The sequence below is a fragment of the Boleophthalmus pectinirostris genome, unplaced genomic scaffold (genome assembly GCF_026225935.1).
Source record: "Boleophthalmus pectinirostris isolate CB_2022bp ecotype Guang Dong unplaced genomic scaffold, ASM2622593v1 HiC_scaffold_1, whole genome shotgun sequence".
Classification (NCBI taxonomy): Eukaryota; Metazoa; Chordata; class Actinopteri; order Gobiiformes; family Gobiidae; genus Boleophthalmus; species Boleophthalmus pectinirostris.
The window spans coordinates 11,034,664-11,052,444 of NW_026570970.1; the positions used below are offsets into that span (position 1 = coordinate 11,034,664).

Below are 17,781 nucleotides of genomic sequence, written 5' to 3' on the forward strand. Positions count from 1 at the left end.
AATAGTACCACAGCAGAACCACAATAGCAATATTTTTATTATTATTCAGCACACAGCTACATAAAAGTGCCAGCTGTTAACCCTTCCAGACCCAAGGGCATTTTTAGTACATCTGTCCTCGCCTGGATTTTTTTTCTTAATTTTGTGCGTTTAAAAGTCCCCCTTTTACCCCCTAATGAAGTGTTATGCATCCTTTTTTCAGTACAACCTGTTAATTCACAATCTGTATGCTGTAGTTGTATCATATGGCTGTAATAAAAACTATAGGACCAGAAATACAAATGAAAAAAGAAAATGGAATATAAAATTCACACTTTTTCATACAAAACAACTTTTTGGAGATAAAAAGTGCTTAATTTAAGGTCTTAGCTACAAAAGTGCAAAATACTAAGTCTGTAAGTAAACTAAAAATATCCTTATTGCCCTCAAAACAAACAAAAAAAGCTCAACTATCCTATTACTTTCCTGGTGCCAGTCATGGAAACAGCTCGTGTCAGGTCCAGGGCACAGAGCCACATCACTTCCTGCAATTCCATGGTGTTTATTACATTTATATTTTTGACTGAAATAAACCTTTCAAATAAAAATAGCAAGGGATGCGCAATTACACAGACCAAGATGTGCAATTTGCCATTTATTTGAGATATAACTGGACTTAGAGCGGCTTTTTTAATCGTTAGAAGCATAGACGCTCAGAGCAGACAACCATCTCGATTCGCTACACTCTTTGGCAAAGTTTGGGTCAATCAAAACATTTTCCCAATGTCACCACGAAGCATGCGTGTGACATAGGGTAAAGCTGGAGATATACTCGAAAAGCCAAAAGTCTTATCATTCAAAGGAAAACAAAGTAAGTTTCTATCTTTTATGGTTGGAAAGTTATGTGGAGTTATATAGAACATAATCGCATGTGTAGTCCAATGAGATTCATTTGGTCAAACACAAAGGATTCCAGGCACTCCAAACTAGTAGAAAAAATTTTAAAAATCGCACGAGGAAAAATATAGTTAAAAGGCCTTTATTTGAATGGCCAAAGCCAACATGTTTTGACCTTAACTGGTCTTCATCAGGGCTTGAAGGTTGAAACATGTTGGCTTTGGCTATTCAAATAAAGGCCTTTTAACTATATTTTTCCTCGTGCGATTTTTTAATTTTTCTACTAGTTTGGAGTGCCTGGAATCCGTTGTGTTTGAGTTTTGATCCTTTTTCCAAGAGCACCCTATTCCTGCTCCTACTGATTGGAATCACCTGCAGCAAACAGCCACATTTTTGTTCTTTCTGCACAGAGGTTCATTTGGTCTTCCAATATTTTATGTTATTAGGTTCTTTTTTCAGACCAAGAGTTTGTTTTCATACCTGACAGTTTTGACTACTCTCTAGCGGTCTTCCTCAGAGTGGTCACGTGATGTTGCTGACGTGTCCAGTCAGCTGATTTATACAGATTTTGGCTCTGTCCTCCCACCGGTGGAGGCAGGACGAGTGGGATGGAGCAAACATCATTGGGACAGAGGAAAACAAACATCGCTGCTGGATTAAAGAGGCAATCGAAATACGGAAACGTGCCCATGGGACGATAAACCGGGACAAGGGGGCTTTTTTGCTCTCGCACACCTGGGATACTGTCCTGAGGAAGTCGGACTGCAGATGGCGCTGTTGTCCTGACTCCACTGGTGGGAAGACAGCGCCAAAACCTGTTTAAATCAACTGACCGGACACGTCACAGCAACATCACATGACCACTCTGAGGAAGACGAAACTGTCAGGTATGAAAACAAACTCTTGGTCTGTAAAAAGAACCTAATAACATATAATCGCAGGTGTGTCGGTTTGGAAGGGTTAATTCCTCATGAAGTGTTGCATACTTTTCTCTTTGTTATTATATTCCCTTGTGGATCAATTAAGTTTGTCTAAGTCCAAGTCTAAGTCGTAATATTCCTCCACTGGTCTGGCTAAAAGAGAACCAGCCCCTCCTTCTCCTCCTCATATCACACCATGTTATTTTCCATACCAGTGCAGAGCTGAACCGTCACTGACCTCTATGAGCACGTCGGCGGCGTCGTGCAGACACATGACCAGCGTGCCCACCCTCGCCATGTTGTTGACGTAGGAGAAGGTGATGAGGGAGATGGTGGCCGCGTGGTGCACCAACATGATGGGGAAGTCCTGCCCGCAACAGTGGTCAAAGCAAACACAAAGAAAGACAGTCAACAACAAGGGTATTTCAAAGCAGTTAGTTTAGTCACACACAGAGAATCAGAGAAGTGTAATAACTGTAAGTGTGATAGACTGGAAAATACTGTAGCAGAATGGGATGAAAACTGGATAATTTGGTCTGAATAATATTTGTTTTAGCATGTTTTTGTGAGCTAGTGTTCGATTTTTGATACTAAGGACTAGATTCGAAACTCAATATCGATTTAGACACTATAATGATAACAAAAGACTTTCAGAATGCCATTTTCAGCTTCAAATTATAGAACTTTCTTTCTTATTACCATGTGGCCATATCTATGTAAACCAGGGGTCATCAAACTAAGGCCCGCGGGTTGACTCCAGTCCTCCACGTCCCTTTGACCGGCCCCCCGGCCCCTCTACCCCCCCACCACTTGAACTGGCCCTATGAAGCAATCTTCAAAAGCTGTCATGGCCTATTTTTTTAAATTAGTTTTTGGTAAATAATAACACACGGCATCTTGAATTGTGCAGATTTTTTTTCTATTAAAAAATGATATTTATATGAAGTATTTATATTTATATTTAAATAATTGCATGACATATTTACATTTGCCGCCGCATTTTTGTCGAGATCAACAGTGAGAGTCAACACACGTGCAGAGTACCGTAGTCCAGTTAAAGACCGCAAAATGATGAGTGTTAAAGTACAAAAACTTGACAGAGAGTTCCGAGTTTTCAAAGAACAATGGACGACCAATTATTTTTTGTTCAGTGTAAGGACCGTGCAGTTTGTCTGATATGTAAAAGAAAGTGTGGAAGTTTTCAAAGAATATAGTCTGCATCGTCAGGGTCGTATAATTCTGTTATACGGCCAACTTGACCCAAGCCCGGCCCCCATCACGGTCAGGAGCGATAATGTGGCCCCCAGAGAAAAAAATTTGGTGACCCCTGATGTAAACAGTTGTCCTGGTAGGTTCCATTGTGGCCCATTAGCGTATACTCATTTTAGTATCGATTAGGAACAGATTTTCTATGCTTCTGACAACTCTGCTGTGAGCTGATAAAAAAAACGTTTGAATCTTAAAGGTGCACTGTGTAATTGTCCAAAGCAGTTAGTTTAGTCACTGCTAGACAAACACAAGGACAAAGAATGGGAGAGGTTTGTAAGTAAGGTGTGTAAATTAAATACTGTAACAGAATGAGTTAAAACATGAAATCGTGTTAATTTGATTTAAAAGCGGAACTAAGTCAAGTTTTTTTTTGCTACTGAACTGTGTACATATGATGTTTTAATAGTATTTTCTGCTGGTCATTTTTGGCAACATAAGCGGAAACTAGGTAAATTTACAATTTTCTGGTCTAAAACACCAACGATATAAAAGAATGAGAACTTCGCACATCAATTACTTGAGACGAGTGCATTGGAGAAGCGGGAGCAGCCCAAGAATATAGAGATATTGTGAGATTTATTAGGTCAAACCGTGCAACGTTTCGGCACTAGGCCTTCATCAGGTAAAAAAAAAAACAAAAAAAAAGGCCTAGTGCGGAAACGTTGCACGGTTTGTCCTAATAAATCTCACAATGTGCAAGTAAGACGGTGTGCGGGATTTTTCTCTATGTTCTAAAACACCAACATTTAAGTCCGTGCTGGCTTCAAGTAGTTGGTGACATCACGCAAGACTGTCCTGATTACAGTTTCTAGTTACAAATACCTGGCTGAAGTCTGGACCAATCACACTGTTCCTTATAGCCCTTCTTTAGTCCTCCAGCTCTGTTTGAAATGTGGTTGTGGGTGAAGTTTAGGCGTTTAGTCTAATTTTAATAATATTTTAAGCAGCATGTCTTTGTGAGCTGCTAACAATGTTGTTAGAATCTTAAGTATCCACGGGTTTCAGAGTGACGCAAATTAGCATCGCAAATCACGTCGCAATTAATATTTCAAAATCTTATTATGACGCACGCTCGGGGGCATTACCTGCTCGTCTCCATAAAAATAGGCAGATATGTTTAATGCCGTACTGTGGAATGTTCTAGACAACAGATAATACTCCCTACAACTGTACAACAACCCACTCTTATGCAATGGATAATACTCCCTACAACTGTACAACAACTCACCCTTACGTAACAGATAATACTCCCTACAACTGTACAACTACTCAGTCTTATGTAATGGATAATACTCCCTACAACTGTACAACAACTCACCCTTACGTAACAGATAATACTCCCTACAACTGTAAAACATCTCACACTTATGTAACAGATAATACTCCCTACAACTGCACAACTCACCCTTATGTAACAGATAATACTCCCTACAACTGTACAACAACTCACCCTTATGTAACAGATAATACTCCCTACAACTGTACCTATGACCTGTTTTCTATTTTATTTCGACTTGTACATATAAATTTATATAATTATTTCTTATTTTACACCTGGCTCTTGCTCTTTTTTGCTACTTATTTAGAATTTATTGTTACCATTTATGTTTTTAATCTTTTTTATTATATTATATTGTGATGTGTAAGCTACTGTGTCCAAATAATTTCCTTTATGGATCAATAAAGTTTGAAAATTACAGTTTCTAATTCTAATGTCCGTCTAAAACTATCACATAATGTAGTAAAAGACTTCATCGGAGTGTTTTGATGAAGATTATAATGAGGAAGAGATAACACATGTTCCAGAGACTCATATACTGGTCCCCCATAGAACACCTATAGAAGTGCACACATCTCACAAGTACCCAGAATACACTGCGGCGCAATGACACAAGTCTATTTTTAGCCACCCAAAAAAAGCAGAGGTAAAGTGTGAGCATGTAGATGATAAAATGCAGTACGTTGAGCCAGAAAACAAAGAAAAATCCAACACTAAAACGAAAAGAGAGATGATACTTTGCAGCTGACGCCATCAACGTTCTTTGGGGGCGTGATGCTAACTGTAGGCACTGCTCCGTCTGAAGCTCTGTTAGATTTTATCTCAGCTTTGTTTTAACACAATCTGACCAGAAAGAGTTGATTTAGTTAGAACAACAACAGGTGATTTGATTTGGTGCTGTTAAACAAGCCGCTCTCAAATAACATTACTATCACAAGCTAGTTAGCGTTAGCCAACAGTTTTTCAGTTGTCACTCTCAACTTTTTTGATCACAAGCTCCTGAATATGTGTTATTTAAAGGAACAGTCTGGAATTTTGGACATAGGACCTCATTTTCTACTTATACAGAGTGTTGGAGACGTGTGGAGACACTTTTTAAAATATTCCATCCAGTCCTTGTATTTGCAGAGGTCGCTGGTGCTAGGCTAGTGCATGTCAATGTCAATGGCCATAATTATCCTGCCACTAAAAACAGTTTTACCCACTCCACAAACAGGGACTTTTGGGCTGTGTGGTACATGGTCTCTGTTACCTGTGGTTTTGTGGCCCGTGTTCACACCTGTGCGGCCGATGGCATCATCGCATGGCGCTGATTATTTATGTTTTGACTTGTTTTTATTCTCAAATTAATTTTTATCCCTTCAGCTTAGATATAATAATGTTAAAACATTGTGCTTATCTGTTAAAAGTTGTAAAATAAAATAAAAAACTTGAATCGCAGGACTTCTATGGCATAAATCCAAACAAAAAGTTCAAGAATTTTGATTAACTCAAAAGTGTATCGTGTAACTTTTGTAAACGTTTCTATCTTCATGGAGACCAAACCAGACCAAGTTACAGGTCAGATCTGTGGAGAGGTGACCCTGCTTACTGTCAGAATACCTGTTTTTGTAGGGATTTTTGAGCTATAAAACCACTTGTTGTACTTCCTGATAGAAAGCTTGGGAGTGGCGGATTGACTGATCACCTAGCACTTATGTTACTGGCAAAGTAAAAAAGAAAATAGCCCCTCAACATGTGTCCATTTATGCAAGGTTAGTTTTATTTCAAACATTATTCTATCAACACAGACATTCACATTGACAGTCTGGTGTAATAATAAATTTGCTTCGGGTGTTTTGTGGGGTGGGTAAGACTGTTTTTAGTGGCAGGATAACTATAGCCATTGACATGCACTAATCTAGCACCAGCGACCTCTGCAAATACAAGGACTGGATGGAATATTTTAAAAAGGGTCTCCACACATCTCCAACACTCTGGCTCATTAAAAAATAAGGTCCTATGTCAAAAATTCCAAACTGTCCCTTTAAATCCATTTTGTAAACCATTTTAAATCTTAAAAGGTGCAGTGCGCAACATTTCTGGTTGAGGGTCCGTCAAATGCTTTTCTCCAAGGAGATGCTATTGCTTTGTCTGGAATGTTTCACAGTATGGCATTAAACTTTCTATCACCATGGAGACCAAACTAGACTAAGTTACAGGTCAGATCTATGGAGAGGCGATGCCGCTCAGTCAGAATAAACGTTTTTCAAACTATTTTTTGAGCTGTAAAACCACCTGTGATTGAATCAAATTTAAAATAGAGCTTTTTAATGTCACACTGTGGAACATTCCAGGCAAAGCAATGACATATCCATAGAAACAAGCAGGTGACAGACTCCCAATCAAAAAGTTACAAAGTGCACCTTACCTTTAAAGCTCTTAATATTTGCCTGTATTTGCTAACGGCTGAATATTCCGCCAGAGACAAACCGTATTTTCCACACTATAGGGTGCACTTAAAATCCTTTAATTTCATCAAAAAACTACTGCGCGCCTTATAATCCAGAGCACCTTATATATGAATTTATTCGGGTGTCTTAGTACGACTTTAGTAAACTACAAAGCCGCAACACTTGCAGCATCACAGCTCCCGTAGTCAGGAGTAATACATAATACATACTGTGATTCCTTTTAATATCAAAATGCCACCTGTCCAAAGACACGATTACTACGTTGATTTTAAACTAAAGGCTATTATAAAGTGAAAATGTGAGCTGCGTGGGAGCAGTGGATGAGAGAAGGTGAACACACATTCACCAAGACAGAGAGACAGCGCCGAGCAACTTACGCCACGATCTGCCAATGGATCGTGGACGCCTGGGCTAAGGATCAGTATCAACTGTGGTCCGGGCTTTCACCAAGACCAGAATCATCACTGAACTGCCAGGGAACAGTAACCACACTGACCCGGATAATGACGAGTCGCCGTAATCGCCCAACTGTTTGAACAATTATGAGTTATTGTGAATACACTAACAATTTAGCCTGTCAGACAGTATTTTTTTTTTTACGTGTTACAATTGAACAAAGTTGAGAGTTATTGTGAACACGATAAAGTTTGACTGACTTATCTAACTGTTGTGTTTCGTTTAATGCACCTTATAGTCCGGTGCGGTGAAAAAAGTAAGAAAAATAGACGATTCAATGACAGTGCGCCTTATAATCCAGAGCGCCTTAAAGTGCGGAAAATACGGTACATGCAGAACCACCCCGGCGTGACGTCATTGCAAAGTATCAATAGAAGTGGAGTGGATGCAGTGCGGGGAGGACATACAGTACTGGAGGATGCATGGGGAGCAGAGGACCTCGTCAGAGTGGAGCTGTGCATGAGAAAACTGAAAGGAGAAACAAAAAACACACAAACATGCCACCAGTCAACACACAGATGATAGAGCAATGCATTGTGGGAGAGCGGGAAGGCATGCACGTACACAGACACACCCGGTGAACCCCAAGAAACAGAGACATGTGGAGAGGGTAATAATGAACGTGATGTAATTGAGTTTAAAGGTCCTATATTACGCAAAATTGACTCTTGTAAGCTTTAAATCATGTTAGAATATTGTGACCTCCTCATAAACAAACCTGGAGTGCTGTTTTCTTGCATTTATTCATCATCGTTTATTACTAGGGGTGTAACAATAACCAAAATATTGTGTTATCGTGGACCTTCTTAATATATCAAATCACAAGTTTCTTTGCTTAAATTCATTGTGATGGAGCAGCAATAGCCAAATAAACAGAGGGAACTACATAGACCATGATCCTTTGCTCTGTTTTGGCGCAAACTACATCAAGAAATAACAGTTCTAAGCGCTTTTAAATTCTTTGGATTAAGTCTTGTCAAGGCATTTTATGAGGAAAAAGTAGCATATTCACAATTTTGTTTGCCTCCTCAAAATATCGCAATAAATATCATACCGTAAGATTTGGTTATCGTTATATATTTATTTATTTATCTATTTATTATTAGTCTGTCTACATCTCCAAAGCTCAAAATGCTCTGTTCCACTTTGTGATGTCATGTACTGGTAGTTTTCAAGTTAACAGCTCCTTTTTAGTTTATTTTTGGAAATTCCAGGGATGAAACCATCCAAAAGATTCTAGTGTACAGAGTTTAAAAACACAGTGGAGCAATTCCTGTATTACCACATGACATCACAAGGTTGAAAGGAGTGTTTTCTCGGGATGTAATGATATCCAAATCTCTTGGTACGATACTTTCACGATATGCATCTCACGGTACGATATTTATTGCGATATTTTTGTAGATAAGACACTTTTTTGCTTTTAAAAAAACCTTGACAATATTTTGGTGTGAATTATTTCTGTCATAAACCCAAAAATTAAAGTAAAAAACATATTTCTTCATGTTGCTGCCCTGAAATGAATCATGGGATCTGTAGTTCCCGATATTTATAAGCTGTTTCTACTGTAAAACCATGCATTTAAGCAAAGGAACTTGTGATTCGATATATTGTGACAGCCCATGATATTATTGTGAGACTTTTCACAATATTTTGGTTATTGTTACATCCCTATTTTTTATATTTTTTTTGTTTAAGACAAGAACTCAGCCTAAATATGCAGGGTTTGTGTGTTAAACATGTGTGAATGAAACAAAACACAACTCCAGGTGAGTTTGTGATGAGGAAACAACATTATAACAGATACATTTTTTTTTTTAAATAGCACAATATAGGCCCTTTTAACAACGAGGCTTTCTACTTATAAAAGTAAAACACATGAATGAAAAACTAAAAGTTACAATTTAACACTTTAACAATTTTATATCAAACTTTTGTACAAACCTGATACATAAACTGATTAAAGCTGTATTAAGTAGCTATTACAAATTTCAATTTGCATATAATATCTTGTCTCATGGGATTTGTGTTTTGTTCCATGGTCCACCCCCAGCAAGTAAAGACTGCAACAAACAGGCAGTATTCATATGGTGCAAAAAAATAAAAAATAAATCTGATTTCACGCAAAAATACAGGAATTCTGTGGCAAAAAAAACCTTACATCATACACATTTTAACTGTGTTTTTTTTTTTTTTTTTGTTTTGCTTTTTTTCCTGTTGTGTGTGTGCCATCTTATTTATGTAATTAATGTCTCCCTCTTTTTAATTTTATGATAATTATTTATGTTTTGATTTGTTTTTATTGTGATTTTAATGTATTTCTTATTCTGTAAAGCACTTTGCAATTAATTTGTGTACGAATTGTGCTATATAAATAAACTTGCCTTGCCATTATATGTACTATATGTCACGCATTTATGTAGGTAACTTCTCAAATTGTTTTTATCTATTCATCCCAGATATGATAATGTTAAAACAATGTGCTGCTGTCTGTTATCTGGTAAAAGTTGCAAAATAAAATGAAAAACTTGAATTACAGGAATTCTATGGCATAAATCCAAACAAAAAGGTCAAGAATTTTGATTAACTTAAAAGTGAATTTTGTAACTTTTGCGGTGGAGAGTCCGTCAAATGCTTTTCTTTTTTGTCTGGAGACTGGAATGTTTCACAGTATGGCATTAAACCTTTCTATCATCATGGAGACCAAACCAGAGCAAGCTACAGGTCGGATCTGTGGAGAGGCGACCCCGCTCACAGTCAGAATACCTGTTTTTTGAGATATTTTTGAGCCATAAAACCACTTGTAATTGAATAAATGTAAGTTGGAGCTGTTTAAAGTCATACTGTGGAACATTCCAGGCAGAGCAATGACATCTCCATAGAAACAAGCAGGTGACAGACTCCCAAACAGTAAACAAAACTTCAAAATGTATAGGTTTTTAGCACTATATCATATCATGCGTTTGAGAAGAAAAAAAAGTACAATCATTTTCATTTTACTCATGACTGATCTGGAATAGAAAGTAAAACGGCGAAGAATTGAGGAAAACAAAAAATCCTGGCTCTATTTACAACAAAGACCAGTTTTGAAAAGACACACAACTAGTGAAAACATTCTTGATATGATCCTAGTGCCCTGGAAATGCTCTGCTATTTCACACCTCGCTGACAATACTCAGAGAAAGTGATTGTGGGCAGGCGAAGAGACCACATATCATCCAGTTATTCTGAAAGTGACAAAGGCTTTGGAAAAATAAAAACATATATATTAAAAAAACTAACATACAAACTAGATCCTGGGCTTACCTTCCTCTTTATGTCTGTGAATTGGGAAAATAGTAGGGACAGGTAGAACGACAACTCCAGGATGTAGTAGTAATGGATGTCCACCGTCAATGGCTGAAATAGTGAAACAAAATAAAAAATACACATAAGTATATAAGTACAAATGTGTTTAAAGGTTCCTTATGACACAGAATTGACTCTTGTGAGCTTTACGTCGTGTTATAATGTTTTTATAAGGCTGTGAAATTAATTGAATTTTGATCGTAATTTTGATTTGTGTGTCAAACAATCTCCAAACTCATATAATCAAGTTTATTTTGGGATATTATTATATATTAGTATATTTATTTCATTTTTAAAATATAGGGATTATAGAACAGCTGGATATATAGTTTATTTTGGAGACATTTATGTTTTTCTATGCCTTATTTCATGTTCAAAGTTTATTGTATTTATTTTATTTTTTATACATTGCAAAACTGCTCTAAGGTTCATATTTGTAGCCTGTATTTATTTTCACTTTAAAAGTTTTGCGTAAATTATCAGTAACAATTTTTTTTTTGAGAGAGCGAAAAATGTTGAATAAATGCATTGTGTAAGTAAAAAATAATCGTGATTTCAATATTGACCAAAATAATTGTGATAATGATTTTTTCCATAATCAAGCAGCTCTATGTTCTCTTCAAAAATAAACCTGAAGTTGTGTTTTTTTTCATTCACACATGTTTGAGTAATCCTGGATTATTAGTCTGTCTACATCTCCAAAGCTCAAAATGCTCTGCTCCACCTTGTGATGTCATGTAGTGGTAGTTTTCAAGTTAACAGCTCCTTTTACCTTCAGGTCAGTAGAGATTGGTAATTCCAGGGCTGAAATTTTCCAAATGATTCTAGTGAAGGTGTATGGAGTTTAAATGGTGGAGCACTTCCTGTATCTCCTCCTGTATATGTGTGTGAATGAAACAAAACACAACTCCAGGTCTGTTTATGAAATGTGAGGAAACAACATTATAATGTAGATCAGAAAATACCACAATACGGGACCTTTAAAGTGCATATGATACTGTAGGTTAGATCAGTGTTTCCTAGACTTTTTTTTCTGCAATTCATATTTTAAAAGTCACAAACCTTCGCGAACCAAGTCAATAGACATTATTAATAAATCACAAAATAAAGTTGAATTTGAGCATTATTGAACATTAATGAGGACATTTTATTGTGTCTCTGAAGCAATTAGTATTAGTCAAGTTTTAAACGATGAAAAACAGTAATTGAAGCAGCGATAAAAGGATCCATCAGTCACCTATTTGGACTTTAAATGTGGCCCATTTCTTTTTCTTTTCAACATTCAACTGAACCAGCAATACTGGAACAAAATAGTCAATAAAATAATTACAAAAAGATTAGAAATTATACAAAACATGTCTTATCATTTCAGCATGTGTCAGAAATTGTATATCGCAGAACTACATGCAGATCGGGACAAAGTTGCCCCAAAAAAAAAAAAAAATCTCTTGTGACTCACTGTTTGGAAAACAGTGGGTTAGTTTACTTATTTCACTACAGCATAGTTAACATAATTATATTTAAGATTTTAATAAAAGTCTTGATTATTTCTTTCTACTTCATTTATTTTTTTTAATTTGATGAAGTTTTAAAATTTTACTGACATAAGTAGAGGTAATTCCATAACTTTTACCAAGCAACCATAATCTTAAATCGCCCATATTACACTATTTTCTGATCTATGTTATAATGTTGTGAGATGTTGAGGAGTTATATAATATTATAATATGTCTTAAAGCTCACAAAAATCCATTTTGAGTAATACAGGACCTTTAACAAAGACTTCTAACAAAATGGCAACAGTTTATTTTGTTAAATCAAGGTTTAAATTGCCAGAAAAACGCTTCCTTTCCACGTAAACTGTCCCTGATAGAATTTTCTGTGTTTACCGAAAGGCAGAAGTTTTCCGTTTTAACCTCAACAGCTACTTCCTTTTTTTGTACTTTTCTTAACTTTCTTTTCACACAAACTGCCACTTACCGTTTACATCAGGTAAGAAGAAAAAAAGAAGTACAAAAATACTACGCTTAATGTTTACTACAGATCCTATCCAACCAAACCAAGAAATAATGAGAAAAACATGAAAACCTGTCATAAGCGCTTTTATAAAATCATCTTGATTTGAGTGTAGAATTACCTGGTAGGGATAGTTGTACCAGCATTCCTTAGTGTTCCAAAGCCACGGCGTCTGGGGAGAAACGAGAGGGCAAAGACATGAAAAATATGAAACTATCAAAATAATGCAAAGTGAAGTGTATTAAACAGAACTATTTTAAACCGCTTGCTGTGGTCCAAAATTATTCCTCACCTAACCAAAGCATTCAGAACATCCTAATTATTCACCACAGTGAGTTTAGAAGCGCTTTTTGCAACTTTCAGCGGCCTGAGAGGAGTTTTGCCACCACAATAAAGCCAACAAATAGCATGCTAATCGTGCTATTCCTGATTGTAGCACAGTAAAAAGCTGTTCTGTTCCACCTTGTCATGTAGCGGTAGTTTTCAAGTTCAAGTTCTGTCGCGTTTTACCTTTAGTTCAGAAAAGCTCTGAAATTATCCAAATGATTCTAGTGAAGATGTACAGAGTTTAAAAACACAGTGGAGCTCTTCCTGTATTACCACATGACATCACAAGGTGGAATGCGGTGTTTTCTGTTTGAGAGAAGCCCAAATATGCAAGGTTTGTGCGATAAACATGCGAGAATTAAACAGAACTTCAGCTTTTTGATGAGGAAACAACATCATAACATAGATCAGACAGTGGCGTAATAGGAGTTCTTTAAAGCTCCATTTTCCACTTGTTTTTTCTTTGCTGTTATTATTTATTCATTCATTCAAATCAACAAGTGAAGTGAGAGAGCTGCTTGAATATTCAGCCTCTAACGCCCAACACTGAGTCATGTTCCATCAGCACATCAGCATATAACACAGTATGATTTGATCTTTGTAATCAATATTATACAAAGTGAGCGAGGGCAGAAAAGCTGGTACAGTAGCTACTTTTAACTTTTCGACAGTGATTCTGAATTTTACAACTACTGGAGTATATAGATGATTAGAATACATTAATCTGTGGCAATGCGGTGAACTGGAGGCAAATCATTGCCATATATTTTGGACGTGTCCTCATATCGTTCCATTTTGGAGAGAAATTCATAAATCGTTAGAAACTGTGTTCTGTATTGACATACTGTTTCGACTTGAAACAATGTACTTGGGTTTCCTGATGGGTGAAAATGTGACGTATAAAGCTAAATACCTGTTCCAGAATTTGAGTGTGGCTGCTAGGAAAGCTATAACCAGGAAATCCACAAGTACCAACACTGGATGAACGGTTTGAGATTGTTTATGATATTTTTAAGATGAAGAGAATTACTTTTAGCATAAGACTGCAACAAGACAAATTTGAAAACAAATGGAAACGGTGGATTGAATATATAAATACTGTGAGACCTGGACTTTGTTTGACCCATTACTTTGTTTTTCTTGCAATTGGCTGTAATAATTATTATTCATTATTATTATTATTTTTCTTTTAATTAATCCAGCCTTTGTAAGAATCAAGGCACACCCGCAGGTTGTATTGTATTTGTCTTTTTCATACTTAAAAAAAAAAGAAAAATAAAGACTTACAAAAAAAAGAATACATTAATCTGTGAGCATTTTGAGGTGTCCAGCTCCCAAATCTACACATACAAGTCATCTAGTCGTACTTATGTTTAAAGCAGACCTATGCAAAATGGACTTTTCAGAGCTTTTAAGCAGAATAGGCTATGTTCAGACTGCAGGGCTTAATGCTTAATTTGGATTTTTTTGTTAAATCTGATTTTTTAGCGAGATCGTTCACATTTACAATTAAATGCGACTTGTATGTGATCTCCAGTGTGAACTTTAAATGTCCCAAAAGTGTCCTGCATGCACACTGGTGGACACAGTGACGTCACACACAGCGAGCGCACTCAGTGTTTACGGAAGTCGCCTAAACACTGAGCATTAAGCACGTGGAGATTTTAGAGTCGCTGTCATACCGGAGCAGAACATGTACATCTTATTTGCTTTAAGGAGGAGATTGAGAAGAAGAAGGAGGTGGTTTTGACGAGAAGAACATTTGTTGTTTGTTGTTGTTGACGTGTAGGTGGGATGAATGCGACCTGGCCGTTCAGACTGAAGTCGCATGTCAAAAGATCGGATATGTATCAGTTTTAGGAGCACATGTCCTAGTGGCCTGGGTCGGATTTGAAAAAGTTGGATCCGTGTCTTTCAGACTGTCATTAAAAGATCAGATACAGGTCACAAAGGGGCGAAAAAATCGGATTTGAGTCTTTTCAGGCTGCAGTTTGAACGTAGCCTTATAGTTGTTTCTCTTCTCATTTACTCACTCGAAGCTTTATCAGGAGTGCTTTGTGCATGTTTGAGCAATCTTTAATCACTTCTTTTCAAGACGCTATATTACTGTCTACATCTCCAAAGCTCAAAACACTCTATTGGTTCATGACATGACAGAGCGCAAGAAAGAGAAATGGGCAATTCCAGGTCTGAAATCATCCAAATGATTCTAGTGAAGGTGTATGGATCTTAAAAACACAGTAAAGCACTTCTTGTACTATCACATGACATCACAATATGTGTTTCAGTTTGAGAGAAGAACATAGAAGAGCCTAAATATGCAGGATTTGTGCGTTAAACATGGGTAAATGAAACAAAACACAACTCTGGGGACGTTTGTGATGACAACATTATGACACAGATCTGAAAATACTGTAATATGGGCTCTTTAATCCCAGTTTAATCCTGGTTTAATCCTAATTCAGAAGTTGATACAGTGCTGGTTTAATCCTATACACAGATATAACCTCTATTGTCTGTATATAAACATGGTCCTATCTACCACCTGCTCTGAGGAAACCCCCAGAGACACAGCAGCAGAACAGAGCACAGGAGCCAAGTCTGAACACTCCACAAACTGCTTCGTCATACTCCTCCTTTCTCACTAAAAGATCTGTGCCGTCTGCTATCTGCTATCTCTACTCTAATGTTATCTAATGTATTCTTAATGAGACCAATTATGTGAATGAGAATAGTCTCACAGGGCCACACAGACTGTATTTAGCCTCTCAAACATGGTGGTTTTGGGTCAAGTTTTTACACACTGCTTTGGTGATTAAAAAGAAAAAAAAAATTCTCAAAGGTAGGTAGTGTAGCCAAAAATTATACTCAAGTATGAGTAACATTACTTCAAAATAATATTACCGTATTTTTGGAACTATAAGTCGCATTTTTTTTTTTTCATGGTTTGGGTGTTTCTTGCGACTTATATTCCAGTGTGACTTATATATTAAAATTTTCACACTGACAGCTGCAAGAGGCTCTAGTCTTGTGTGTCAGTATCTGCTGCTCCTTTTACTCCTGTACCACTGTCACTTCACTCTACTGTGCATGTCTCCTGCACAAAGAGCTGCTGCCCTGCTGCAAGGAGTGAAATCTGCAGCCGAAAACTGTAATAGAGCAGCAGAAAGAAAGTTTGGAGTGAGTGAGAAACTTGTGACACCGGAAGTCACAAGCAACTTTCCTGGAAGTCACTGGATGGATCGACAAATCCTGGACTTCAGTAACAACGAAACCATCCTGTCGGGATTCAGAAAGGCCGGAATAATTCTATTTGGAACTGATGCTGAGTCTGACGACAGCTACACAGAAGAGGAAGCGGCGCTCCGTTTACCTCATGGATCTATGGTTTACCTCCGGAGGTTGCAGAGTTGCTCAGAAGTGACACAGAGGATGAAGAATTCAATGGATTTAGTGATTTGGAGTGAGATGGAGAGTTTGGTTAAACTTGTTCTGTTCTGTTATTTATGTTATAGTTATCAGAAGAACTGTTCATATGTGACGTTAACAGTCTGTTGTTCTCTGTTCTATTGTTGTTACTATCACTTGCCTTTCAAGATGAAATGTCAGTTCCTGGTCTCTGAGATTATAAAATAAATTTCCCCCAAAAAGTGCGACTTAAATATTTTTTTCTTCTTCATTTCACATTTTTGGGCTGGTGCGACTTATACTCCGGAGCGGTTTATAGTCTGGAAAATATGGTGCTCAAGTACAAGTACAAAGTAGCAGTCTAAGAAAAAGAGATTAATAAAAGTATTTGCTAAACCTGCTACTCAAATAAGAATTCATTTGAAAATCATATAATTTGAAGGACAAGAAATAAAAGAAGACCTGTTGTGTTTGCTATATAACTATACTCTATGACACCTGTGGATCATTTTGTCATAATTTGCACATTTGAAATCGCAATATTCATCTAAAATGACCTAATAAAAGGAAAATGTTCACTGACTTCTGCGTTAGAAAACTGTGGTGCCCAGTGGGAGCTGACGTTGCCGTAAACATCACAACAAAAAGAGTCGGCATCTTCAATGAACACCTACAGATCACACTAGTGAGCAGCAGATTTTTGTTTTCCTTTAAACCAAAATGACTTTGAGATGCTGCTGCGTTCTAAGTATAACACCAATTTATAAAATAAAACTGGAAAGCAAGTAAGTACAGAGAAGTGGGTGTGTACCAGTGGTGGTGAGAACAGGGTTTGATCTACAATATGGCGTCTTAAAATAAGAAATTAAAGATTGCTCAAACAGGCACGAATCACTCCAAATTCAACTTTGGGTGAGTAAATTTAATTCTCCAAACTCATATAATCGAGTTGAAACGATTTAAACAGTTTATTTTGGGATATTTTTTATATAAACAAGTATATTTATTTTATTTTTTAAATCTAAAGATTGTACAACAGCTGGATATATAGTTCATTTTGGATACATTTATGTTTTTCTATGCCTTATTTCATGTTCAAAGTATGTTTTATTCATTTTATGTTTTGTACATCGCAAGACTGCTCTAAGGAACAGATTTGTGGCCTATATTCATTTTCAATTTGAAAGTTTTGCGTAAATGATCAATAACAAAGTGTTTTTTTGAAAGAGAAATGGTGAATAAATACACACTAATAATCGTGATAATGATTTTTTGCATAATTGAGCAGCTTTAAGAAACAGGAAAAATAACTACAACATGGTTAATAGCCCTAAAAAGTTGATTATGCAAAAGTAGAAAATCTGGTATTTTAGAGCTTTAGCTTCCACGCACATTTTTAATTCTACAGTCTATCTGAAGGAGCTTTTCA

General features: G+C 36.7%; 1 protein-coding gene across 2 annotated transcripts in view; it reads right to left on the bottom strand.

Moving 5' to 3' along the window:
- Nucleotides 1-17,781, bottom strand: part of cers6 (ceramide synthase 6) — a 59,930-nt gene that overhangs the window by 19,470 nt on the left and 22,679 nt on the right. For both annotated transcript variants that reach the window (XM_055150009.1, XM_020928967.2), the window contains exons 5-7: nucleotides 12,739-12,789; nucleotides 10,560-10,652; nucleotides 2,035-2,163 (exon numbers count right to left, since the gene is read on the bottom strand). In XM_055150009.1, coding sequence (XP_055005984.1) covers nucleotides 2,035-2,163; nucleotides 10,560-10,652; nucleotides 12,739-12,789 — 273 coding nt within the window. The remainder of the gene's footprint in view (nucleotides 1-2,034; nucleotides 2,164-10,559; nucleotides 10,653-12,738; nucleotides 12,790-17,781) is intronic.